Raw genomic sequence first — 25,977 nt, forward strand, 5'->3', positions numbered from 1 at the left:
TCTGGGAATATTTCACAAAGAGCCTTGCCCAACCCCCTCTTTCAATGATCTTTCCTTGCTTTTTTTTTTTCATTTCTCCTTCCGCAGAGTGGCAGGTGTTCCTCGCTGTCTGAATCCGGACTCTCCTGACTGTTCCGTACCTTGTCATATTGTTCAGGTCATCACTCTAGCCATCCCATCTATCTCTAGCAAACAATTTTTGAATCCCTGTATACTAGCTGATGTGCAAGATGTGGGACCCTCTATTCACCCTTGAAGTTTTCATCTATCATAATCATTTCATAAAATTACGGGTTTGTATAATTTTAGTTTTAATTACTTAAAAATGATCAATTTTCCAATTTTAGAAAATCATAAAGGAGCAAAGAATAATTATCTAATCTCACAGCCCAAGGCTAGCTAGTATTAACTGTTTGGGGTATAACCTTGGAGTCATTTGTTATGTATGCTTATACACAAATTGGGGTCATACCTTTTCACTTACTACAGTGTGAACATTTTATCATCTATCTCAGTATTCTTTGAAAACCTGATTTTAAATGATGGCATGGTATTCCATTTTCAGGCTAAGGCATGGTTTATTTAAGTACCTTTGGACTGCTGGCAATAGCCTCTTTACGAGTAAGTTAGTGTTGGCGATCCTTAACATAAACTACAAGAAAAAAGGAACCAATCATTTAATTGTCCTTCCTAGGCAGCACTCATAATCACAATATACCTAAATTGAATTATGTTTATGCTGTGATCCTCTGTTTACCATTTAAAATAAAAGGAGCAGATCTGCTTAAAATGTAACCTGGTTGATGTAAAGATAACTTGAAGCTGTGGAGAAGGCTGGGAGGAAGATAACCTACCATCAAATCTCTTTGGTTGTGCTTTGTTTACTACCATAGAGGAGCTAAGCTCTGTATGAAGTTTAGGCATTGGAAGGCCCTTTAGAGACGACCTAGAGACACTAACCTCTTTTTCACAGGTGAGGAAATTGAATCAAGAGGGATTGTTACCTGCTGAAACTAATACCCAGGTGTCTTGGCTTCCTCTGTCTTTTGCTCATCTCACCACAATCAGCTAAGCTTAGTCTTAAAATACAGAAAGATCATACATTTACCTACATGTCTTTTAGAGAAACTCTGCTTCCCCTTTGAGTGCATGTACTTTGGTATAAAAGTCGAATGTTAAGGTCCTAGGTATGTATCCAAGAGAAAAGAAAGCATATGTCCACACAAACACTTCTATAGGAGGGAAAGTTCACAGTAGCACTATCGGTAATACCCTGAATGTGGCAACAGTGCAATTGTTCATCAGCAGGTGCATGGATCAACCAAGACAGTATATTCATACAATGGAATACTAGGCAATAATAAAAAAAAATAAAAAACCATGAAGTGCAACAATGTAGATGAAACTCAGCTATGTTGAGAAAAAGAAGCTAGACAAGTACAGACTGTACGATTCCATTATCTAAAATTCTGGAAAATGCAAACTAAGTGACAGAAAGCAGATGTGTGGTTATTTGGGGAAGGGGTTGTTCTCTTGAACAACAGGGTAGAGGAAACTGTGGAGACTGATGGACATATTCATTATCTTGATTATAGAATTGGCTTCCTGGTTGTATACACATCAAAACTTACCATACTGTACACTTTAAATATGTGTTTATTGTATGTCAGTTACACTTCACAAAAACTGTTTGTGAGTTCTGCCTTTTAAGTTTGAAAAGCAGAACATGACTAAAAACTCACTGAAGAATCTGAAGCACAAGAAACCTAAAATTACTTCTGGAGATAACTGACAACCAAGGTTCTATTCTAGTATGATAGTTTATCTGAACACAACATTACTGTGAGAAATGCAAAGTCATAAAAATAAAAAATAGAAATGACATTTTTGTTCCCCTGGTAATCATACCATTTCCTCCTGTCTATGCAGTTGCTCTATATCATAATCTGTTTAGTGTTCTATTCAATTTGTTTTTTTTAGAGAGCAATAACCTTGCTGTATTTTTCCTGAACTATTAGACTGCTCTTTTATGAACAAGATGCCCAATCCCTGGTGTGTCTTACATGTGTGGGTGTGTAGAAAGCTACACTGTATCTATAAATTTTAGCAAATGCTGTAATTTTCCTTGGGATTTTCTAGCCGGGACTCAGCAGTGGCATGGAAACAAATTGGAACTTTCTAGAAACCATACCCTCTTCCACAAGATGAACACAGGATAGTTTCCTTAAATATGTGAGTTAATAAAAATTTTCTATTTAGATTGTCAACTTACTGTTAAAAAAAAAAAAAGAACTGCTATACCACACAGAGAGTACACAACACCGGTAGAGATTCTTTCTCTTTTTTGAAAACATTCAAAGTTTTTATTTTCACCCACCCTTGCCCCCAACTTAGTTTCTTAGCTCTTTTATTCGATAATCACTCCCATTCTGCAGACGGGGAGACGCACGCAGGGTTTTTTTGCACAGTACAGAGGGGCAAGAAAGAAGCAACTCTTAACTTTTCAGTTCCATTTTGAGAAATGATCACCCCGAACTCCTGAGAACGACAGCCGGGCGAGAGCAAAAGCATTTCTCCCCAGGCTGGGTGTAGGTCGGGAGCCAGGCGCGCTTCCGCGGGAGGTGGGGGCGGGGAGTCAGGTGGCAGCGGAGCGGGAGCCGGAGCCCGAGCGACGCGGCAGGGGCGCGTGCGGGGTGCGCCTCCCTCCGGCCGGCGCGGGTGGCGGCCCCCGCGCACGCGAGTCAGCCAGCCCCGGGCTCCCGCGCCGCGCTGCTATCCGCGGGTGCGCCAGGGGCGCCCGGCGCCCGCGTCTCCTCCCTCCCTCGCGCGCTGGCTCCCTCTCCACAACCCCCCCGCCCCCAACCCCTGGCAGGTCCCTCCCCCATGCCTGCTCCCGCGGCCGCCGCCGCCGCCGCTACCGGAGGCGCAGGAGCCTCGCGATAGTGTTTGCACAGGCGGCGCGTGACGCCGCCGCCGCCTGTAACTGATGCAGAGGTTACCCCGCCGCCTCAGCCGCCACCCACCGCCCGCCGCCGCCACCCAGGCGACGCCGGGGGCCGACGCACTGCAGAGGTGCCGGCAGGTTCCGCTCGCGGAAGTCTCCTCAGCCGGCGCAGCCCGCACTCCGCCCGCACTCCGCCCGCACTCCGCCTGCACTCCGGCGGGCGCCCCCTCGACGCCTCCGCTGCCGCGCTCCTTCCCTCCGCCTCTTCCCCGGCGCGCCCTCCTGCTCCTTCGCTTCTCCCCCTTTTCCTCCTCCCCGTCCCCTCTCCTCCCCTCACCTCTTCCCTCCCTACCTCCCCCCTTCTCGATTTCCTCCCCCATCCCCTTGACTCTCCCCTCCCAGCCCTCGCTCCCTCGCTCGCCCTCAGCGCGGCCCCCGCCATGACGGAGGCGGGTGCCGGTGCCGTTGCCGCCGCTGCCGTCGCAGGGGGGGAGTCGGGTTCCCAGAAAGTAGCTTGATGAGTGTCCAAAGTAGCAGTGGAAGTTTGGAGGGGCCGCCATCTTGGTCCCAGCTCTCCACGTCTCCAACCCCGGGCTCGGCGGCGGCGGCCAGGTCCCTGCTGAATCACACGCCGCCATCCGGGAGGCCCAGGGAAGGTAAGCGCCGTCGCGCCCGCGCCCGCTCGCGGGCCTTTTCTCCCGCGCCGTAGCCCCCGCGCGGGTCTCTTCCCCCGACCCCAGGGTGGGGGATGGTGGCGGGGTGGACGCGAGGCCGCCTGGCTCCGGGGAGGTGGTGCGCTGGCTGTGGGTGGTGGTTCGCGGGTGGCGGCGGCGACGGACGAGGGGGTGCGCGCTGGAGGGGACGGGGCGAGGCGCGCAGACTCGTATGGGGTTCCTAAGAGCCAATACTGCTAGGGTGGGAAGCCTCCTCCCCGGACGCCAGCCCCTTTCTGCTCCATTTGCTAGTACACTCAGTACTCTTAACCTCCTGGCCTCCGGTCTCTGGTGGGTTTTCCCTCTGGTTGAAGCATTCATCCTTGAGCCCCCTCCCCTTCCCTCGCGCACTCCTCCCACAGAGGCGGTCCCCGCTCTGCGAGCTTTGCAGCCCGGGACCTGGAGGATGCCCTCGCTAGCAGGGTCCCTGCCCTTTCGGGAGAGTCGCTTAAATTATCAAAGCCGACTTTGATCCCCTGCCTGGCCCTTTAGAGCAATTTGAACGACAGACTGACTCGTGGGCAGGCTTTTAAAACCACCCCCTCCAGATGGCTGCAACTTTCTCTCCTTCGCCATCACCTCCTGCGTGTTTGTGCGTTGTCTCTCTTCTGCAAGTAGGCTACTGTTCTCTGACAGGGTCGTGGGTTTTGTGGGAAATATCGGCGTAAAGGTTAATGCAAACACGCTCCAGATCGGTTACAATTGTTTTCTAAGTTTTCTGGTTTCTTGCATGCAAGTGTGCTGCCACCAGATGTAGCAGTTACACAGCTAGTAAGACGCAGGAGTGCTTTTTGACTAAAATTTCAACTTGCTGTATTTAACTTTAAGTATACGACATAAAATGGAATTTGGGAGAACACGCATTTATGAAGGAAGAAGAAATATGCGTGGAATCGCGTTTAACGCTCTTTTGTCTGGGAAAACGTTCAGCGGTATTCATCAGCAATTGGTAAATGGGTTGTTCACTCCCAGTTGTGTCTCACAAGGAGACTGTAGCCACATTTTCAAAAAACGTCTGGAAGTCCAAGAGTCTGGTGAATCCTTCAAAGAAACCAGGAGCTTTGATTTATGTAGGAAATGGTGGGGTTAATTTATTTTTAAAATATCTCTCAATATTTACTACCCAGCCTTGACAATTGTAAATCAAGTGTTTTGTGCCCTGAATCTGGTGGTTCAGGCATAGCATTCTTTGTCATTTTGTTCCTGTGAGCATGTGTGAAAGTGACAATAGGCTCAAAGATTGGCATGAATTTGCTTCAGAAAATTCATGGAAAGGTTTGATTTATGGCATCCATTAAACATGCTGAATGCACCGACAGACATTTTTCCCGTTTTCCATCTCACCCTCAACACTAAGTTCTGATTATTAGAAGATAAAAGTTTATTTATTGACTAATTCAAATTTAGTGCATCTGGCGATTTTTCTTTTTGCACTTGAAAATTTGTAAATGAATGTTTCAAAACACATTTTGTACATAGAGCAGTTGGTGCTTTTAGCATGCTTCTATTTTTGTAGTTTCATTAAGATGCTTAATGATAGTGTTATCAGGGGTAGTGTAATGAGTGGTGGTAAATGATGGTCTTGGAAAAGCCCGTCTTTTTTTTTAAAGGCTTTATCTTTTTTTTTTTTTTTCATTCTTTCGTTTCTCAGGTATTTATTGAGCCATTTCTGTGACCCAGGGACTGTACTAGATACTGAGGACATAGTGTTGAATTGTTCATCTGTAACATCAACTATCACTATTAGTAATTTGGGGCTGCAAAGTCTAGGTTGTGAGTTTTTGAGGTTACTTCAACTGTAGTTAAAAAAAAACTTCTGTAAGACAAACCGTAAGAAACTCTTAATCTCACAAAACAAACTGAGGGTTGGGGGTGGTAGGGAGAGGGTGGTTGGGTTATGGACATTGGGGAAGGTATGTGCTATGGTGAGTGCTGAGTGCTGTGAAGTGTGTAAGCCTGACGATTCACAGATCTTTACCCCTGGGGCTAATAATACATTATATGTTAATAAAAAATTAAAAATTAAAAAAAACTTCTTTACAATTCTGCAGTTTTCCTGATGATTGAAAATTCTTAGGGGTTAGAATAATTTAGCTTGGACTTCCAAATAAACAGAATTCTTTCTAGAAGTTTGGATTCTAGTAGACTTTTATGTAAAGTAAATTAGTGAATCTTTTGTTAATGAAGTAAGACATGCTTTTGTGATTATGGTATTTCACCAAGTACCTCTGTGGCCACAGTGATATATTTTTGACCAACCAGTATGTAAGTTAAAACTGTTAATTTTCTCATGGCGCCTGGGTGGCTTAGTGGGTTAAGCCTCTGCCTGCAGCTCAGGTCATGGTCTCAGGGTCCTGGGATCGAGCCCCGGGCACTTTGCTCAGCAGGGAGCCTGCTTCCCCCTCTCTCTCTGCCTGCCTCTCTGCCTACTTGTGATCTCTGTGTGTCAAATAAATAAAATCTTAAAAAAAAAAAAACCAACTTAATTTTCTTTAGGGTTGTATATATTTATCTTAAAGATATAGTCTCATATATCACTAATGCTAACAGGAATTGCATGTATGAAACCCTAGACATAATGATGGAGACATTTTCTATTGAGTGAATTCCCAGTTTTCATTGTAACAAGTGTTTAGCATCTTTTGTAGGTATACACATTAGTATTACATAAATTGATGGAAGTTGAAAGAGCGTTGGACTTATGGTGACTGTTAGTAGTAATAGTTAATATTAGTGGAATGTGATTATATGTATCAAGGTGGGAACAAACTTTCTGAAAAATTGAAGCAATTTAATGTAATATATAATAGAAAAACTTAAAAGGCACATATATGTATGTGTACATGTATTTTAAAGTTATGTGATAAACTGCTTTTAAGCAAACTTAACTTTGAAAATGGGCTATTTTGGGGGCACCTGGGTGGCTCAGTGGGTTAAACCTCTGCCTTCTGCTCAGGTCATGATCTCAGGGTCCTGCGATTGAGCCCTGCATCCACTCTCTGCTTAGCAGGGAGCCTGCTTCCCCCCTCTCTCTGCCTGCCTCTCTGCCTACTTGTGATCTCTGTCAAATAAATAAATAAAAATCTTAAAAAAAATAAAAGAAAATGGGCTATTTTTGAAGATGTATCATATACCTGTAAAAATTAATTATTTTGAAGTTTTGATGTATTTGAAACCAAAAATCTAATATTATAATCTGATTATTTTCAGTGCTGCATATTTTGGCTTTCTTCCTTTCTCACCCTGTTCCCATTCTCATTTATAAAATAGACTTTTAAATATTAAAAGATTGGGGCACCTGGGTGGCTCAGTGGGTTAAAGCCTCTGCTTTCACCTCAGGTCATGATCTCAGGGTCCTGTGATGAAGCCCCACGTTGGGCTCTCTACTCAGTGGGGAGCCTGCTTCCTCCTCTCTGCCTGCTTCTGTCTACTTGTGGTCTCTGTCTGTCAAATAAATAAATAAAAATCTTTTAAAATAAATAAATAAATATTAAAAGATTTAGGAGCCTGCTTCCTCCTCTCTGCCTGCCTCTGTCTACTTGTCGTCTCTGTCTGTCAAATAAATAAATAAAAATCTTTTAAAATAAATAAATATTAAAAGATATAGGAATTTGTTGGAATTTAGGAATATCTGTGATACAGTGTAGACAACTTCTTTTCCTGAGTCCTGAAGCTTTTCCTTTATCAGTCTTGCAGTTCCCTGAGAGGTGCTCAGCAGTATAGCTCTAAGTTTCATGTTGGATCTTTTAGACCTGTGATCTCTATCCCATTTTAGCTTTAAAAATCCTGTAAGGAGATTTGGGAAGTTAAGAAATTAAGTAAATTTCCAAATAGAGGTCAGTTTTGCTTTACTGAGACCTAGGAACCCAGTGTCATATTGGCTAGCTGAGCAGATGGGTTTTTTTTTTTTTTTTTTTGGCCTATCAGTACATGGGTGCTTTTGAATCAGTTATTGCTAAGAATCAAATGATTATACAGAAGATTTGCATTTTCTTTTCTGTTTCATCTTACCAGATCTGAATAATTTGCTTACTTTTATGTAAACAGTGAAAGTAGTTTGGTTAAAAAGATAATGTCACAGAATAATTAAACTGTTGCTATGTTTTCATGTTTACAGACTGCATCCTTTAGAAGAATTAAAGTATTTGACTTTGGATGATTGAGTGATACCTGTAGGGAGTTGTTAAAAGTAGAGGTGTACCAGATGACCTTTTAGTTTCTCGAAGTCACTAGTTGGAGGAGGACAGGGTTTTATGTTTAAGGATTTTAGCTTATGAATAGATCCATGGTAGATGCCTTCTTTATAGGAGCACTTTTACGCATCAGAGGAGACAGAAAGGAGGGAATCCTAGAATATAGTTAGCTGTCTGGGAATCTGCCCCTGGGAAACACGTTTTTTGGTCTCAGGAACCCTTTATTCTCTTAAAAATTACTGAGGACTCTACAGAGATTTTATATGGTTATGTCTATTGATATTTACTGTTTTAGAAATAATTTCAAAGTTATTAACTTACCTAAAAATAATAAACTGATAACTTTTATCAAATTTTTAAATGAATAAAAATTCTAAAACAAAAGCTTTAGTGAGACTAGTAGTAGCGTTTAATATTTTTTTTTTAAAGATTTTATTTATTTGACAGAGAGATCACAAGTAGGCAGAGAGGCAGGCAGAGAGAGAAGGGAGGAAGCAGGCTCCCTGCTGAGCAGAGAGCCCCATGCGGGGCTTGATCCCAGGACCCTGGAATCATGACCTGAGCCGAAGGCAGAGGCTTTAACCCACTGAGCCACCCAGGCGCCCCGCGTTTAATATTTTTGTAGCACTTTAATTTCTGACTTAGACAGCTGGAGTTGGCTTCTGCTTTTAGTCTCTTGTGATTTATTTTGACTGAGATATTGTGAAGAGACTCCAGCTTCACATAGATATGTAGTTAGAAAACTTGATGTATTTTAATAGTTCTTTTAGAAATTGTATGTATTCTCTTGATACACCAAAATTTGACTAGTGGCAGGTTTAAAAAAAAAAAATGTTACTTACGGTATGGGAGTACATTGTATTTCAGAATTGTCTCCAAGACCCAGAAGAGATCTGTGGACCATACATTTAGCCTAAGATGAGACCACTGAAAGGGTGGGAAGCATGACAGCTGTCTTCAGGTGTTTCAAAAACATAAATAGCAGAGACAGTAGATCCATTCTGCTGTTATAGAGTGTAGACCGTCAGGTGAAAGAAAGGCACAGATGGAATTCAGTATAATTTGTTGACCAGAATGTAACAAGTGTATAGCAGCTGGACTTGTCCAGCAGTAGAAAAAACTGCTTTTATTGAGCGATTCCAGAAACCAACATAGCACTATATGTTAACTAACAAAATTTAAATTAAAAAACGAAAGTATAAAGTGATAAGAATTTAAAGCGTCTACAGGGACATTTTCGGGTGGGGCGGAGATTCTTATTTTGGATGCTCTTGGGTTAAGTGACTTCAGGTCCCATCCCATTTGAAAATGTAAACATTCTGTGGGTTTTTTTGAAAATAGCTGAATAGTGTAGTTAAATTATACTTATATATATATGAATGATTTTGAATATTCTCTTCAGTAACTAGTATGAAACTACTGTTGGCTTTATTTTGCGTTTTTTATTGTGCTTTTTCTCTTAGTATTTTCTGGAATCAACATGTCAGTCTTCCTGAAATCTTGCTAAATTCCCTGTGAAATATAATAAGCTTTGAAGACATTTTAGGGAATCAGATGCTGCTTGTGATACAGTTTAGTAGAGTTTGTAATATATTTGGGCACAGAATTTTAGGATACTGCAGGGGCTGATTTTCAGTTTTGAAAGAAAAACTATCACCATGTATAGTCTTTTATTTGTGATTGTTTATGCAATTTCAGGAGGACTCTGCTTAATCTTTTCTAATGGTTTTAAAGCTAGAGAGTCTGAAAAAGAGGATACATGAAGGGAAAGTGTCTACGTTGATTAATTTTGACCTTAAAACTGCATCTGAGATATAACCAGGACATAAACTAAAATGAAGAGTTTTAGTTCTCATCTTATTCAGAGGATTATGTATGTAATATTTATCATTACCTAGAACAATTCATATTTTAATTTCATAAGGAACATAGCTCTTCTGTGAATTGGGACTGAAAGGTTAGATTTTAGGGAAGTTAAGCATAAATTCCCATCTTTGTTGAGGTCAACTTAAGTATAGTGCCACACAGGTTGAGACTTCATGTACTTGTTGCATTTGGATTTAGAGCTCATTTTCTCTAGAAGAGCCATAGGAATAAGTCATTTAGTTTCATAAAATTCTTCATGCTTATTAATAATTTTCAAAAGTCTTAGAATAATTTAGAAGAATAGTGTTATGAAGTAGGAGAAGCCTTATGGTACAGATGAGAAAGTACATTGATCATAATTGGAGTTCACATATAGTCCCTGCTTTGCCATTAACTAGCTGTGTAACCTTGGGCAAGTTGCTTATCTCTCTGCTTCAGTTTCTTAAAATGAGAATTGTAGAGCTGAAAGGAACCTTGGAAGCAATTGAGTCCAAACCTCTCATTTTACAGATGAGGAAACTTAGATAATTTGCCCAGGCTTTTACTATGAGAGACTTGGGACCAAAATTCAGTTTTTTGACTCTCAACTTAGTGCTTTTTTCTTTATACTTCATGGCTTCTTTTCATCTATAAAGTGAGGGTTTTGAATTCATGGCTCTCAGAGGTCTTTAACAGCTCAAAAATACTATTTTTTGACATTTGACCTAATATAACTCACTGGAGGAAAATTTGGGAACTTTTATTTATTGGTGAAAGAAACGTTTCCTGAAGAAGCAATGTGACTTTTTCAAGGTTATGTTTTGGTTTGTTAAGAGAAGATAGCCTTCATTATGAAAAAAAAAAAAATTTTTTTTAAAGATTTTATTTATTTATTTGACAGCAGGAGAGAGACAGCAAGAGCAGGGGGAGTAGGAGAGGGAGAAGTAAGCTTCCCGCTGAGCAGGGAGTCCAATGCAGGGCTCCATCCCAGGACCCTGGCATCATGACCTGAGCCAAAGGCAGACGCTTAACAACTGAGCCACCCAGGCGCCCCATGAAATAAAATTTTAAGTTTATTCATGAGCGTGGTAAATAGTGTGCTGAGTGATCTGTTTTTTTTTTGTGTGTTTTTTTTAAAAGAATGATCTACATTCTATAATATTGTTATGAATATATTAAGAACTGTGTTAATTACATAAATGACAGTGTGGTACGCTGAAAAAAGTAACAAGGTTTCTGGAGTGTTTGCCCCCCGCCCCCCCCCCAACGCCTCCGCCCCCATTAGGTGCTCTGTTTCTTAGTATTTTACAGGATTGTCATGATTTTGTAGCAGGTCCATCATGCTACCTTTTATATTATAGTTTTATTTATGTTGCCTACTAATGGAAAAGTCTTTAATTCAGAGACTGTTTTTTGTTTGTTTCTGTATTCTTGGTGCATACTAGGATGTCCTCTCTAGGGGCTCCTGGGTGGCTCAGTGGGTTAAGCCTCTGCCTTCAGCTCAGGTCATGGTCCCAGTGTCCTGGGATTGAGCCCCACATCGGGCTCTCTGCTCAGCCAGGAGCCTGCTTCTCTCTCTCTCTGCCTCCTTCTCTGCCTACTTGTGATCTCTGTCTGTCAAATAAATAAATAAAATCTTAAAAAAAAAAAAAGGATGTAAAAAGTTTTGTTGAAGGACTATTATATTTGCTTAAAAATGGAGTGATTACATATCTTAATGTGCTCATATTTTCAGACCCAGGAAGATTTTTATGTTACTTGCTTATTCTTAAGCAAATTATATTTTAGAGCATGATATGCATTGCAGCAATAATGACAGCTACAATTTATTGTTTGCATATATATATTCATTTAATTCTTATAACTCTGTGAGGTATGTACAATTTTTATTCTCATTTTACGGATGAGGAAACAAGCACAGAGAAGTGAAGAAACTTGCCCATGATCACAGTAGTGAATGTTAGGGCTGATATTTGAACAAAATCTGCATTTTAACCATAAGAATATATTGCCTGAGATAGAGAAATTTGGTTTTGGTTAATTCCTCAGTTATTTTTCCTTCATAAATTTTAATTTATTAATCAGTCTTTTAAGCTCATTCACTTTATCTGTAAAGTTTTGTTAATTTTTTTGCATGAGTTTTATACATGTATGAAGATAAGATTAAAAAACACATAATAAGTCCCAAATCAAACAAACCAATTTAGAAAGCTGTACCAGCTGTGCACATCTTAGATTTCATTTTTTTCAGATTGTTTAGTTCTTTCATGGGAAATGTTAGTGGTACACTAATGAAAAACCTTATTTTTATGTTTAATAATCTAAATTAGAATGCCATTTATCTTCCTCTTTTGGCCTCATAAGCCCACCACAGCCATAACAAATAAATGTTAGCATTCGAACAAAGAATATTCCACTGTCAGGACAGGAGTTACTACTTAGCTGTGGAGGCTATATAACCTCGTGCTTAAGGCTCTGAACAAAATTGAAGTGGTTTTGTGGCAGATCTTTGTTATTTGACATGGGCAGGGAAGAGGCTTGAAGCCCAGTATGGCACATCTTTAAGAAGGATTTTTAAAGCACTTAGTTTTAATTACTTTATTGCATACAAAACAAATCTCTTGGTAACATATATTATTTAGTAAATCTAATGAGAGACAGAATTTGAATAGGTTAATAGGAATTCAAAACATGGTGTGGAAAGACACAAAGAGCTGATCCAGGGAGTAGGTTATGAAACGTAAATCTTCTCGTGTGGCTTCATTATTAGGTCTGAAATGTTGGGAATATCAAGAAGACAAGTTATACCAGTTTTTAAGCAAAAATGCTTATATTCTACAAAGATGCATTACAAAGCCAAATGTGAGTGACTTTTGGGGGGTGACTTAGAATATTTGTTCCTTTTCACTTATAGGGATTATTAAGAATTGGTTGTACTCGTAAATGTGTGCCTTTCTTGGAAACTAATTTAGCTGGAGATAATGACAAACTTTTCCTAGATTTAGATTTTTAAGTGTTACTGTTAATAGTATCTGCTAGTATTGTTAAATGTGATACATTGTGTGATTTCATGATTCCACACTTGACACTAGGTATGTGCTTCCTATCTGATGATAATGGGGAAGGTCATAGGGATTTGTTTGAAGCCAGTCAGATTCATTCTGTCTCTCTTGAGATCTGAGGCATGTTCCAATTATTTTTCCTTTTTGGTAAATAGTGTGTTTGCTTCTTTAAAAATACAGTTTTTCCTTTTTCTGGGCACAAATTTTTAAAAATATTGTTGTTATTATATGGTTTAGTCAACTTTGTTACTTTTTTTACTTACATGTCTCATTTATGCATATACTTGTTAATGTTCTAGGTACTTTGTAAATAGTAACTCATTTACTTCCAACAGTCATATGAAATAAGCATCCTTATATCCCTATTTTACAAATGAGGAAATTGAGGCCCAGAGAAGTTCAGTAACTTACTGAAGAACACATAGAGACTATGTAGCAGAGCCAGGATTCAGATTTGGCTCCTAAGTGCATGCTCTTAACAGTTATACTGCTTCGTCAACGGGTATTCCATTGAATAGATGTAATGTAATTTACTCAGTTAAACATTATGATGGTAGCATGTTCTCTTGCTTACCTGTGAGAAAAACTTAAAACATGCTTTGATAAGTTAAAAAAGGAATTTATTAGGTTACATAACTGGGAATTGTATGTGTGGTGGATGGAATGGCTTTGAAAATAGTTTTGAGCCAAGATCTCAAATAATGTCATTGAGCCCCTGTTTCCATTTCTGGGTTCTTCTAGCCTCTTCTTTTTGGAGCTTCCAGAAACACATTGCTTTTTTTTTTTTTTTTTTATTTGACAGACAGAAATCACAAGTAGGCAGAGAGAGAGAGGAAGGGAAGCGGGCTCCCCGCTGAGCAGAAAGCCCGACTTGGAGCTCGATCCCAGGACCCTGGGATCATGACCTGAGCCAAAGGCAGAGGCTCCAACCTACTGAGCCACCCAGACACCCTGTGAAATGCATTGCTTTTTAGTGTGCAACCACAATGGAAAGACAGCCTCTTTCCTGATGTCCATATGTCAGTTAGTTCTGGGTTGATGACGATGTATTCTAATTGTCAGTGTCTTAACCAGTCCCTGAGACCTGGGAGATTAAGTACTGGGAGGTCTTTAGTCACTATGGTCTGGTTAGGGTGAGTTGGGGAACCCACAGAAAATCATGATTGACAATCCCCTTAAGATCATGCAGATTAAGTTGAGTGGCAGTTTTCCTGAGAAAGGGATTATGATGAACACATACAACTATCGTAGGTAGTTATTTAGATTATTTTTTTCTTTTTAATTTAAATTTTATTTTTTGGCTATTATAGATAATGATATAATGAGTATCTTTTGAGTAAAAGCTTTTTTTTTATTTTTTAAAAGACTGTTCTCAATGAAATTGTCAGGGTAAAAAGCATGACAATTTCAGGACTTTCCATGAATGTTACCAAATTACTATTTGAAGAATTGTATTCAGCTCATGTATCAAAAATACATGAGATGAGCATGTATTTTTGAATTAGGTAGGGTTCAACTCATCCTAGAAAGTACTGGACTTCAGTATTATTAACACAGTGTCTTGCACTTAACTGAGAGGTTACAAACCTGACACTGAACATGTATCTAATGGAATTTATTAAGTGTATCCTGCAAACTCTTGGCTCTTCTCTTTCTTCCTAGTGTCCTACTTCTTTGGCCTAGTTGACAACATTATACATAGTTTTTGGATATTGATACCATATGTTAAAAGCATTATGATTTAGAAAGGTAGTGTAGTGTAATAGTTATAAGCATGCATTTGTAGGCCTGGATTCCATTTGGATTTATTACATTTACTAACCTCTCATTGCCTCACCTGTAGGTTTTCTTTTCTTTTCTTCCTTCCTTTTTTTTTATATAGTGGTTCTATTATTTTTAAAATTTTATTTATTTACTTGAGGCGGTGGTGAGGGAGAGGAGGAGAACCCTAAGTAGGCTTTCCGCTCAGCAGGAGGCAGGACTCAGGGCTCAATCTCCTGACCCTGAGGTCATGACCGGAGCTGAAACTTGAGTCAGAGGCTTAACCAACTGAGCCACCCAGGTGCCTCAGGTACCTGTAGATTTTCTTGGTTGTAGGATGAGCTAATAGTAGTAACTACTTCACAAGGTTGTGAGAGTTAAATGAGAAATTCGTGGTATATTAACCAGTCATTATATGTTAAATATTGCTATTATATATAAATAAAATGATGCTTTCAAATTTAAATTTTTTCTTTGTTTAAATGGTAAGAATAAGAAAGTACCATCTGGATAAAGGTCTCTTATGGCTGGAGTACACTTGTTTTCCATGGATTGTCTCCCTGGACTGTTGAATTCTAGTAGAGTTGTGTCTGACAGAGGCAGATTTCAGAGGATGTATAAAATTGCTACTTTCATTATTTTAGTTCTTGCAATTCTTTGTGGCTTGAGAGTTGATCAGATTTATGAGATATGTTTACAACATTTAAGCAAGCATCAAGCACTAGATTTGGATTAGCAGTGTTTATGCTTTATTTTGCTTTCCATCCTGCTTTTGATATGCAGAAATACACTTTAAAGCACGCATTGAAACTTGTAAAAGTGGCATGTGTTGTGTTTTTGTGTGTTCTTATTTGCATCAAGGAGATTGCTTTACGTGCACTAGGTGCTTAATAATGTGTGTTTATTAGTGGGTGTGTAGGCAGTGTAGTATAAGGGTTAGGATTATAGGTTTACTATAGATCTGGGTTTATATCCTTTCTCTGTCACTTCTGAGCTGTTTGACTTTGGTTAAGTTACTTGCTGTTACTATTGTTTGTGTATGTGTGTTCATGCATTGGTGAATTTTTTCTTTTGAGAAGAAAGGCAGGGATAAAAAAAAAAAGTTCAAAAAAATTCATTTTAGAGAGTCATTGAAAATTAATGTTTAGGTTGCATTTCCTCATATGTATATGTTCTCATCTTAGAGTTTTCATAATTATATTTTAAATTAATGTGTACCAACTCATTTAGTTGATATGTATACCAGAATTTAATCATAATTGTGATCTCATTTCTTTTCACTGTATAATGTGGCATTTGTTATGCATATAATATTTTTTCTTCCTTTAAATTGCTTCTTTGGTATACGTTTGAAGGATTTGGTTTATTGGGCAAAAGGATACAAATATTTTTTATGTGTTATGTGTTTTATATTTCATTTTATATTGTTATTGTTTTCTCAATGGGATAACTAGGATTTGTGAGTCTGTTATTGCTTCTCAGATATGAATCAATTGTCAGAGCTTTAGTTTTATAGAAACCTTATTGACATAGTTTGTTTATTCGTTCAGCAAGTGTTTTTGGATCTAGAGCCTAGCACTGGGAAAATAGAGATACATAGATATAATCTATACCTCTTAGGAGCTTGGTCACTGTTTGGTGAGGAAGACTGTAATTCATAATACATAATTCATATTTTGAAAAACACCTTGTGGGCCAGGTAAAACAATCTGTGAGTTGCCAGTTCTCAACTTCTGATATAAACAGAAGAACTGTAGTATAGTTGTAGCATGTAGTATATCAAGGTGTTCTATCCATTGGTTATTTGGTTGCTAGAAAAAAAAAAACTTAAGCAAAACAGATTTATTATTATTAGCTGGGTATATCTTAGTACCCTGTTAGACCCCTAGGGGACTGAAATAAAAACTGGAAATTCAGGAACCACAGTAGTACTGTTCTCTTTTGGATCCTAGAGCAACTCTTCCCAGCTGTGAAGGAAAGTTCTTTAAAAAGGTAAATAGGAAGGGAGGAAATTGTATTTCTATCATGGAGGTATGAACAAAGTGCTCTCTAGAAAAAGGAATTACAGTTTTCCTTCAACTTATTAAGTAGTATCTTCTTGTTTCATTTAATGTCTTGATTGCTAAGGAGATGAACTTAATATTTGTACAAAAACCCATTGTTAATTTTTCTTGAAGTCTGTCTGAGGCATTAGAATATATCTAGTAGTGATGTCGGTCCTTGTTATAGTTGATGGAACAGTTTTCTCCATCATTTTCCTTTTTGTGTTCGTAAATTTTTCATTATATGAAGTCTTCTACTTTCATTAACTTCAACACAAGTTTTCCTTGTGATATTTTTAAATACATGTCTTTAAAAATTATTAGCCTTTAAAGTTCAAGTACTATAATTTTACTGTGATGCAGTTTATTTTTTTTTAAATATTTATTTTTTTGAGAGGGGGAGCATGTGTGCTGGGGGTCGGGGAGTGAGGTGGAGTGGAGAGGGAAAATCTCAAGCAGACTCCCTGCTAAGCTCAGAACTCCACTCAGGGCTTAATCCTAGGACAATGAGATCATGACCTGAGCCAAAACCAAAAGTCAAATGCTTAACTGACTGAGCCACCCAGGTGCCCCATGCATTGATCTTAATTTTTAATTTTGTATGTTGGTTTATCTTTCATTATTGAAGTATAAAACTTAGAGGAAACGCATGCAAATTTTTGCTCAGTGAATTATTATAAATCATAATCGGTGTAACTACCACTCAGTCAAGAAATAGAACATTGACAGCACTTCAGAAGCCCTCTCCCTTCTACCATCAGTCACTGCATTCTCTCTTCTCCCCAAAGAAATCACTATTCTGACTTGTTATGCCAGTTTTTTGAATGTTATATAAATTGACTCACATAGTATATGTTTTATTTCTAGCGATTTTTGCCCCACATAATGTTTTCGATATTCATCCATGATAATGTCTGTAACTGTAGTTGATTTTCATTGTTTTATGTTACTTCGTATGTATATACCACAATTAATATAATCTGTTGATATTCAGGTTGTTTCCACTTTCTTATTACTACTAATGCTGTATGAATGCATTTATACTAATCTCTGCATGTACTATATCTGTTGCATATATACCTAACAGTAAATTTATTGGCTTATGTGTATGAATTTGCTGGTTTTCCAGAGTGGTTGTAACAATTTATATTGCCATGAGCACTTTTTGAGAGTTCCCATTGCTCCACAGCATCACCAGCAAACGGAATTGTTAGTATTATTTATTTTTGCTAATCTGATGGCTGTGAGGTGGTATTTATGGTTTTAATTTTCATTTCCCTGATGAGTGAAGTTGTTAATTAGTTTTTCATATTGGCTTTTGAATATCTAATGTATATGAAGTGTTCAGATCTTTTGGTCAGTTTTCCTTTGTGGTGTTTGTCTTAAAAAAACAGTAAGGTATTTGAAGGAATTCTTTTGTATTTTGGGTAAGTACTCTTTTATTTTTTAATATACTGCCCCCCCCATTTCTGTGGCCTGTTTTTCCCTTCTCTTTATGGTATTTAAGAAGTATGTCAAGTTAAACATGTTTTCCTATATTTCCTCTCGTAAAGTAGGCATTTACAACTGTAAATTACCCTCTAAGCACTCAATTAGCAGTTCATCAAGTTTTGATGTGTTTTTGTTTTTATTAATCTCAGGTGTTTTCCAGTTATCCTTTTGATTTCTTCTTTGGACCTGTTGCTGATCTAGGAGTATATTAATTTCCACATATTTGCGGATTTCCCAAGTTTTTTTCTGTAATTGATTTCTAATTCATTTGTGATTGGAGAACATACTTTGTCTATTTTCAGTCCTTTTCAATTTGTTGACACCAAGTTTTATGGCATAGCATATGGGCTGTCCTTGAGAATGTTCCATGTGTGCTTTAGGAGAATGTGTGTTCTCTTGTTGGATGGAGTATCTTCTACATGTTTCTTAGGTCTTGTTGGTTTATAGTGTTTAAGCTTTCTGTTTCCTTGTTAATTTCTGTCTCGTCCTATTTGTTATTGAAAATGGAGTATTGAAGTCTTCCAACTGTTGCATGGTTGTCTGTTTCTCTTTGATTCAGTCAGTTTTGTGTCATGTATTTTGAGGCTCTGTTGCAAGGTGCATAGGTGTTTATAATTTTTATATCTTATAGATGGGTTTACCCTTTATAATATGTTATAAAATGTTTCTCTTCACCTCTAAAAACATTTTAGATATTGTCTGATATTAGTGTATCCACTACAGTTCTGTTATGGTTGCTATTTGCATGGTGTCTCTGTCCATTCCTTTGCTTTCAGCCTATTTGTGTCTTTGAGTCTAAAGTGTGACAGCATTAGTCAGATCTTGTTTTTTTTAAATCCAGTTTTACAATCTTTGCCTCTTGATTTTAGTGTTTAGTCCATTCACATTTAATGATATTGATATGGTTGGATTTATGTCTGCCATTTGCTTTTTGTTTTCTGCATGTCTCTTTTTGTCTTTCTTTGCCTCTATTGCATTCTTTTGCACTGAGTATTTTCTAGTGTAACATTTTAGTTCCCTTAATGATTCTTAAAGTATTTTTTGCGTTATTTTCTTAGTGATTGTTTGAGGGGGAACATCACACAACTTACCAGAATCTAGTTCAGATTAATAACTTAGCTCTAGTGATATATAGAAACTTTATTTAGCTCTGCCCTGTCCTTCCCTTTTTTTTTCTTCCCCCTTTTTTTAAAGCACATTGCTATGTTACCAAAAAATACATCACTATAATTATTACTTTATATAATTCTATGTCTTTTAAAGAAACTGAGATAAGAAAGGAAAACATAAACACACCTACGGTTTATGTACTAACTTATTCATCATTTCGGTTCTTTTCATTTCTTTCTGTAGATTTGATTTACTATCTGATATTATTTCTTTACTCAATAAAGTTTATCTCTACCTGCCTCCTTCATGCTATTGTCAAATGTTATATTTCTAAATGGTTTTTTAAAAGTTTTTTTTTTAAAGATTTTGTTTATTTATTTGACAGAGATCACAAGTAGGCAAAGAGAGTGGGGGACGCAGGCTCCCCGCTGAGCAGAGAGCCTGATTTGGGGCTCCATCTCAGTACCCTGAGATCGTGACCTGAGCCAAAGGCAGAGGCTTTAACCCACTGATCCACCCAGGCGCCCCATATTTCTTTCTTTCTTTTTTTTTTTTAAAGATTTTATTTATTTATTTGACAGAGAGAGAGATCACAAGTAGTCAGAGAGGCAGGCAGAGAGAGAGGGGGAAGCAGGCTCCCCGCTGAGCAGAGAGCCCTATGTGGGGCTCGATCCCAGGACCCTGAGATCATGACCTGAGCCGAAGGCAGAGGCTTTAACCCACTGAGCCACCCAGGTGCCCCATATTTCTAAACGTTTTAGGCCCAATGATATAATTATATACATGGCATATATGTAATTACTTTTTAAATTAAGAGGATTAAGAAGAAGAAATATGCAATTATGCTGTCTTTGCTGGCACTCATGTTCTTTCATGTAGATTCAAATTACTCTATGGTGTAGCCAGAAGAACTGATTCTGATTCTTATGCCAGTTGCAGTGTGCTATTCAGCTCCTGCAGTGGGTTTTTCATTTTAGTTATTGTACATTTAAACTCCAGAATTTTCATTTAACTATTTTGTAAGATTGCTCTTTTCATTGGCATTCGCTATTTGCTGAGACATTGTCATAATAACCTTGCTTTAATTATTTAAACATGGTTTCCTTTAGTTGTTTGAGCATATGTACAATAGCTGATGTGAGCTCTGTCAGCTGAATCCAACATCTGGGCTCTCTCAAAGGCATGTACCGTAGTCTCCTTGACCATCAGGTATGACTCTGGTTTTGGCCCTGTTCATTGTGTCTCTTTCCCTGATTTTCCCATTAAGCTTTTGACTGGCTTGTTTCTATTGCTGTCACATCTCAGCCTCCACTAAGTGCTGGCTGATTGCTTTGTTTTCATCAACGTCCTGGGAATTGCTTGCTCCACAGTCGGATTGCTGCATTGTCAGGTTTCTGCAGAAGCTAAGGGTTGCCAGTTTTTGAGATTTGTGTTTGCTTTGAGAGGTACCTGCCTTTCTGTTTGCCCCATCCTTAGTAGTTAAACTTCTAGATAGTCTGTAGCTTTGCTTGTTGCTACTTCTGTCACTGAACTACAATTCTTTTAGTTATTCACCTTCAAGATCTCCATAGTTTTAGAAAATGCCCTCGGGAATGAACTTTTCCACAGTTGGCCAGATAAAGTCTCTTCCCTTAGGTAGAGAATAGAGCTGTCAGTTCTTAGGGCCTGGTTTTTTTTTTTTTTCCCCTCTGGAAGAACCTCTGCTTTGCTTCAGTGGAGTTAGGGAGAGAGAAAGGAGAGTAACTGCTTTTTTTTTCTTTTTTTCTTTTTCTTATTTTAAGAGAGAGGGGGAGGGAGAGGAACTTAAGTAGACTCCATGCCGGGCATGTAGCCTATATCTATCTCACAGGCCTTAGGTCATGACCTGAGCCAAAATCAGGAGTCAGGAAATCAAGAGTGGAATACTTAACTGACTGAGCCATCCAGAAGTCACAAAAGGACATAACTTCTGTTGAAGTGACACCCAGCTGTAGCAGTAGGCCCTTGGGTAAGGATGGTAGTCCCTTTTCTCAGCTTGCCTCTCCTATGAACAAGTTTTACTTATAAGTGAGCAATTGTGACCCAGTACTTTTGGCCTACTATACCTAGAACAGAGCTTCAGCCTTATAAGTGGGAGTTGGTTGGGAAGAGGGACTCCATAGTTTTCTCATCCATGCTTGCCTGGTGTAGAGTTTCTGCAACATGGAGCTGGGGGCGTTGGTGGTGAGAGATGCCAGCATCCTTCTCCTCTGGGGTGAAATTATCCTCTTGGACTGGGATAGGAGAGCTAGCTCCTGGAGCACCCATCTGGTGTAGAACTTCTGTCACATGGAGTTGTGGGGTGTGAATGGGAGTGAGTTGTGGCCCAGATGTCATAGATGCTTGCTTTTCTCACCTCAGTTTGCTATATTTTCTTGAATAAATGTTTCTCCATTTGTTGTATGCCCTTAGGATGATCTCCAAAAACATTAAATTGTTGGTGGTTCTTTAAAAGAAAAAAAGTTGGCACCTGGGTGACTCCGTCAGTTAAGGGTCTGCCATCAGCTCAGGTCATGATTCTGGGGTCCTGGGATCGAGCCCCACATCGGGCTACCTGCTTGGTGGGGAGACTGCTTCTCCCTCTATCCCTCCCCCATTCCCCAGCTGATGTGTGTGGGCACTTCTCTCTCTCTCAAATTAAAAAAAAAAGTTAAGGAAAAAAAGTTTCACCAGTTAAATGGTTGTTTCAGATGGTCCACTGAGCTCCTCGTGCCACTATTCCTGAAGTCATCCTATTCTACTAGATTGTCTTTCAGAAACTTTGTTATTGTTGTGTTTTTTGTACTTAGATCTATAATCCTCCTGAAGTTGATTTTTTTTCCTGTGTGGTGTGAGGTAGTACTGTCATTTCCATATGGCTGTCCTGATATTATCTTAGCACCATTTACTGAAAAGAACTGTTCTTTGCCACTGTTTGGCAGTGCTTCCCTTTTTTGTGAATCAAGTGTCTATACCCAGAAATAGGTCTGTTTTGGGGCACCTGCATGGCTCATTTGGTTGAGCCTTTGCTTTTGGCTCGGGTCATGATCCTGGAGTGCCAGGATCAAGCCGCTGGATCAGACTCCCTGCTGGGTGGGGGGGGGAGACTGCTTCTTCCTCTGCCCCTCACCCTGCTTGTGCTCTCTTTCCCCCTCTCTCTCTCTCATAAAGAAAAGAAAGGGAAAAAAGGAAGAAAGGGAGGGAGAGAGGGAAAGAAAGAAAGAAAGGTCTGTTTCTAGGCTGTACATTTTTTTTCAAGATTTTATTTATTTATTTGACAGAGAACACAAGTAGGCAGAGAGGCGGGGGTGGGGGGGTGGGGGGGGGAAGCAGGCTCCCCGCTGAGCAAGAGAGCCTGATGCGGGCTCCATCCCAGGACCCCAGGATCATGACCTGAGCCGAAGGCAGAGGCTTTAACCCACTGAGCCACCCAGGTACCCCATAGACTGTACATTTTCTATCATTTGTCTGTTCTTGTGCCACTATACTGTCTTAATTACCAGCTTGATACCTAGTAAATGTAATTAGCTTGATATCTAGTAAAACAAACTTTCCTGACTTTTTTTTTTTTTAAGATTTTTTATTTTATAGTCGACAGACAGAAATCACAAGTAGGCAGAGAGGCAAGCAGAGAGAGAGAGGGAAGCAGGCTCCCCGCTGAGCAGAGAGCCCGATGCGGGGCCTGATCCTAGGACCCTGGGATCATGACCTGAGCCGAAGGCAGAGGCTTTAACCCACTGAGCCACCCAGGCGCCCCTTTCCTGACTTTTGGTAGGTGAAATTCTAAAGATGTTCTCCCAAGATTTCTTTCCTGTGAGTATTCAGTTGAATACTTCATCTTATGCAGTGCTTTGAAGGGATTTTGCAGATGTAATTAAAGTTACAAGCAACAAACCTTAAAATGGTGAGATTGCCTTGGATTATTTGGGTGGGTCCAGTTCAGTCACACAAGCCCCTAAAATACAAAAAAGGCAGAAGAGAAGGCAGGAGAGAGAGGTGGGGCAGAAAAAGGTCAGAGGGATTTGGCTCAGAAACATGAAAAGGACTTGGCCTGCTGTTGTTGCCTTTTAAAGGGGACGATGAGCCAGGAGATGTAAGTGGCTGAGACTCTCTCACTTGACAGACAGGAAAGAGATGGGGACCTTTGTCCTATCATTGCTTGGAACTGAATTTTACCAGCATCCTAAATGAACCTGGAAACAGAGTCTGTTCTCGAGTGTCTAGACAGAAACACAGCCTATCTAATACATTTCATCCTTGGGAGATTCTAAGCAGAGAACCAATTGAGCCATGCTGATCCACAGAAACTGGAGATAATACATAGGTGTTTTTAAGCCTCTGCGCTTGTGGCAACTTGTTAGAACAGTGATAAAAAATTAATACACATTTTATTGATTGTCTTCAAAATTGTCTTGGCTTTTTTGGGGTACCTTTTACGAATGAAACAGAACTAAGATCTTTTGATGGTTTGAAATTGCATTGAATCTGTTGATCATATCTTCACAATAATGAGTGTTCTAATCCATATAGATTGTGTGAATATTCATCATTTCAGTAATATTTTATAGTAATCTCTATAATGATCTTGCATAATTGTTACACTTGGTGTTTTATTTTTATTTTTTGATATTACTGTGAATAGTCTCTCTTTAACTTATTTTCTGTTGCTGATATGTAGAAATTCAGTTAATTTTTGCATATTGCCTTGGTAACCAGCAATTTTGGTTATAATTCTGATAATATATCTCAACTAGATTGACTTTCTATAAACGTGGCTTATGAGTGAAAAATTCATTTCATTTTACCAATCCTTATACTTCTTGTTTTTCTAACCTTATTGCAGTGATTATAACTGCCAGTACAGTGTTGAATAGATTGTTGTAGTGGGAATCCTTGTGTTGCTCCTATTTTAGAAGTATGGGAAGAATCAGTATTTTACAGTTTAGCTTATAGGCATTTTGGATCTATCCTTTCTCAAATCAAGGAAGTTCCTTTCTATTACTGGTTATGAGTTTGTTTTTGTTTGTTTAAATCATTAATGGATATTGAATTTTATCAAATGTTTTTTAGCATTCAGATAATTTTAACTTTCAGCATTTTAAAAAATGTGAATTATTTTATTGCTCCTTAATTATTACACCAGTCTTGTATTCCTAGACAAAATCCAATTTAATTGTGAACCATTAGTTTTTTTATATGAATTACTTTGCTGATTTTTCATTTGTATTTTTGCACCTACATATGTGAATGACATAGGTGTGTAACTTTCCTTTCACATAATGTCCTTGTCAGCAAGGTAACACTGGCTTCATAAAAATGAGTTGGGAAGTGCTCTTTCTTTTACCACTATCTTAAGAATTTATGTAAGAAGGGTGTTAGAGCTTCTTAAAGTATTTGGTAGATGTCAGTGAGGAAGCTTTCTAGGCCTGGAGTTTTCTCTGTGGAGAAATTCTAAATAATGACTTCAATTTCTGTAATGTCACAGTTTTTCTTTAGAGTTTCAGTTTTCATATCAGTTTTGGTAAATTGTATTTTCTAGTAATTCCTACATTTTATCTAAAATTTCCAATGTGTATGCATAAAATTGTAAATAATATTCCCTGTGATTTTTCTGTGTCTACTATCTATAATGATGTCCTCTTTTCATTCCAGATGGTCACTATCTGTGTCTTGTCTCTTTTTTTTCCTTTTTTAAAAAAATATTTTATTTATTTATTTCACAGAGATTGGAAGAGAGGCAGGCAGAGAGGGAAGCAAGCTCCCTGCTGAGCAGAGAGCCTGTTGTGGGGCTCGATCCCAGGACCCTGGGATCATGACCCGAGCTGAAGGCAGAGGCTTTAACCCACTGAGCCACCCAGGCGCCCCTCTCTTTTTTTTCTTGATCTCTTTTACCAGTTTATTAGTTTTTTCATGGAACTGGCTTTTAGCATTCATTCTTTGTCTTTTATGTTTGTTTTCTATTTGATTTTTATTCTGATTTTTATTGTTTCCTAATTTGACTTTCTTTGGGTTTAATTTGCTGTTCTTTTTCTAGACTTGTGTGACACAGGCTTAGTTCTTAGATTTTTAGCCCTCCTCTCCATTCTTCCGCTGTCCCCACCCACAATGAATGCATTTGAGGTTATAAAGTACCTAAGCATTTGTATAAAGTACCTAAGGTTTGACTTCCTTTCTCTGATTTTTTTTTTCTTGCGTTACCCCCCAAATTGAGGTGAAATTCATATAAAATACAATTAACCATTTTAAAGTTTTCACTACTGCAGGTTTTGATGTGTGCATGTGTGTGTGTGTGTGTGTGTGTATGTATGTATTTCAGCTCAGAATATTCCGCAACTTCCATGATTTCTCTTGATCCATGGATTATTCAGAAGTACAGTTGACCCTTGAACTATGTGGGAGTTAGGGGTGCCAACCCCCACACAGTTGAAAATCTGCATGTAACTTTTGGCTTCCCAGAAATTTAATTACTAATAGTTTACTGTTGGCTGGAGGCCTTACTAATAACATAGAGTTGGTTAGTACATAGTTTGCGTAAGTATTATATACTTTAAAAGGCTTTTATTGCTTTCTAATCTAGCTCCACTGTAGTAAGAACTAAATTTGTTTGATTTCATTTCTCTAAAATAGACTTGCTTGATGACCCAGCATATGGTCTTTCTTGGTAAATATTCCTTGTATAGGCCTTTCCAAAATTTTGACTGTGGTGGTTAGATGCGAGTGTGTGTGTGTGTGTGTGTGTGTGTATAAAAATTATATCAGGTTTGTTTCTTAAGATTATCATTACTTTTTTTTGCTTGTTTGCTCTTACTTAGAGCAGGT

General features: G+C 38.7%; 1 protein-coding gene across 1 annotated transcript in view; it reads left to right on the forward strand.

Moving 5' to 3' along the window:
* The first annotated feature begins 2,901 nt into the window (after positions 1-2,901).
* The window catches only part of TLK1 (tousled like kinase 1), a 143,480-nt gene continuing 120,404 nt past the window's right edge, over positions 2,902-25,977 (forward strand). The window contains exon 1 of the mRNA XM_080798070.1: positions 2,902-3,600. Coding sequence (XP_080654196.1) covers positions 3,462-3,600 — 139 coding nt within the window. The 5' untranslated portion in view covers positions 2,902-3,461. The remainder of the gene's footprint in view (positions 3,601-25,977) is intronic.

The sequence above is a fragment of the Martes martes genome (genome assembly GCF_963455335.1).
Source record: "Martes martes genome assembly, chromosome: 3".
NCBI lineage: Eukaryota > Metazoa > Chordata > Mammalia > Carnivora > Mustelidae > Martes > Martes martes.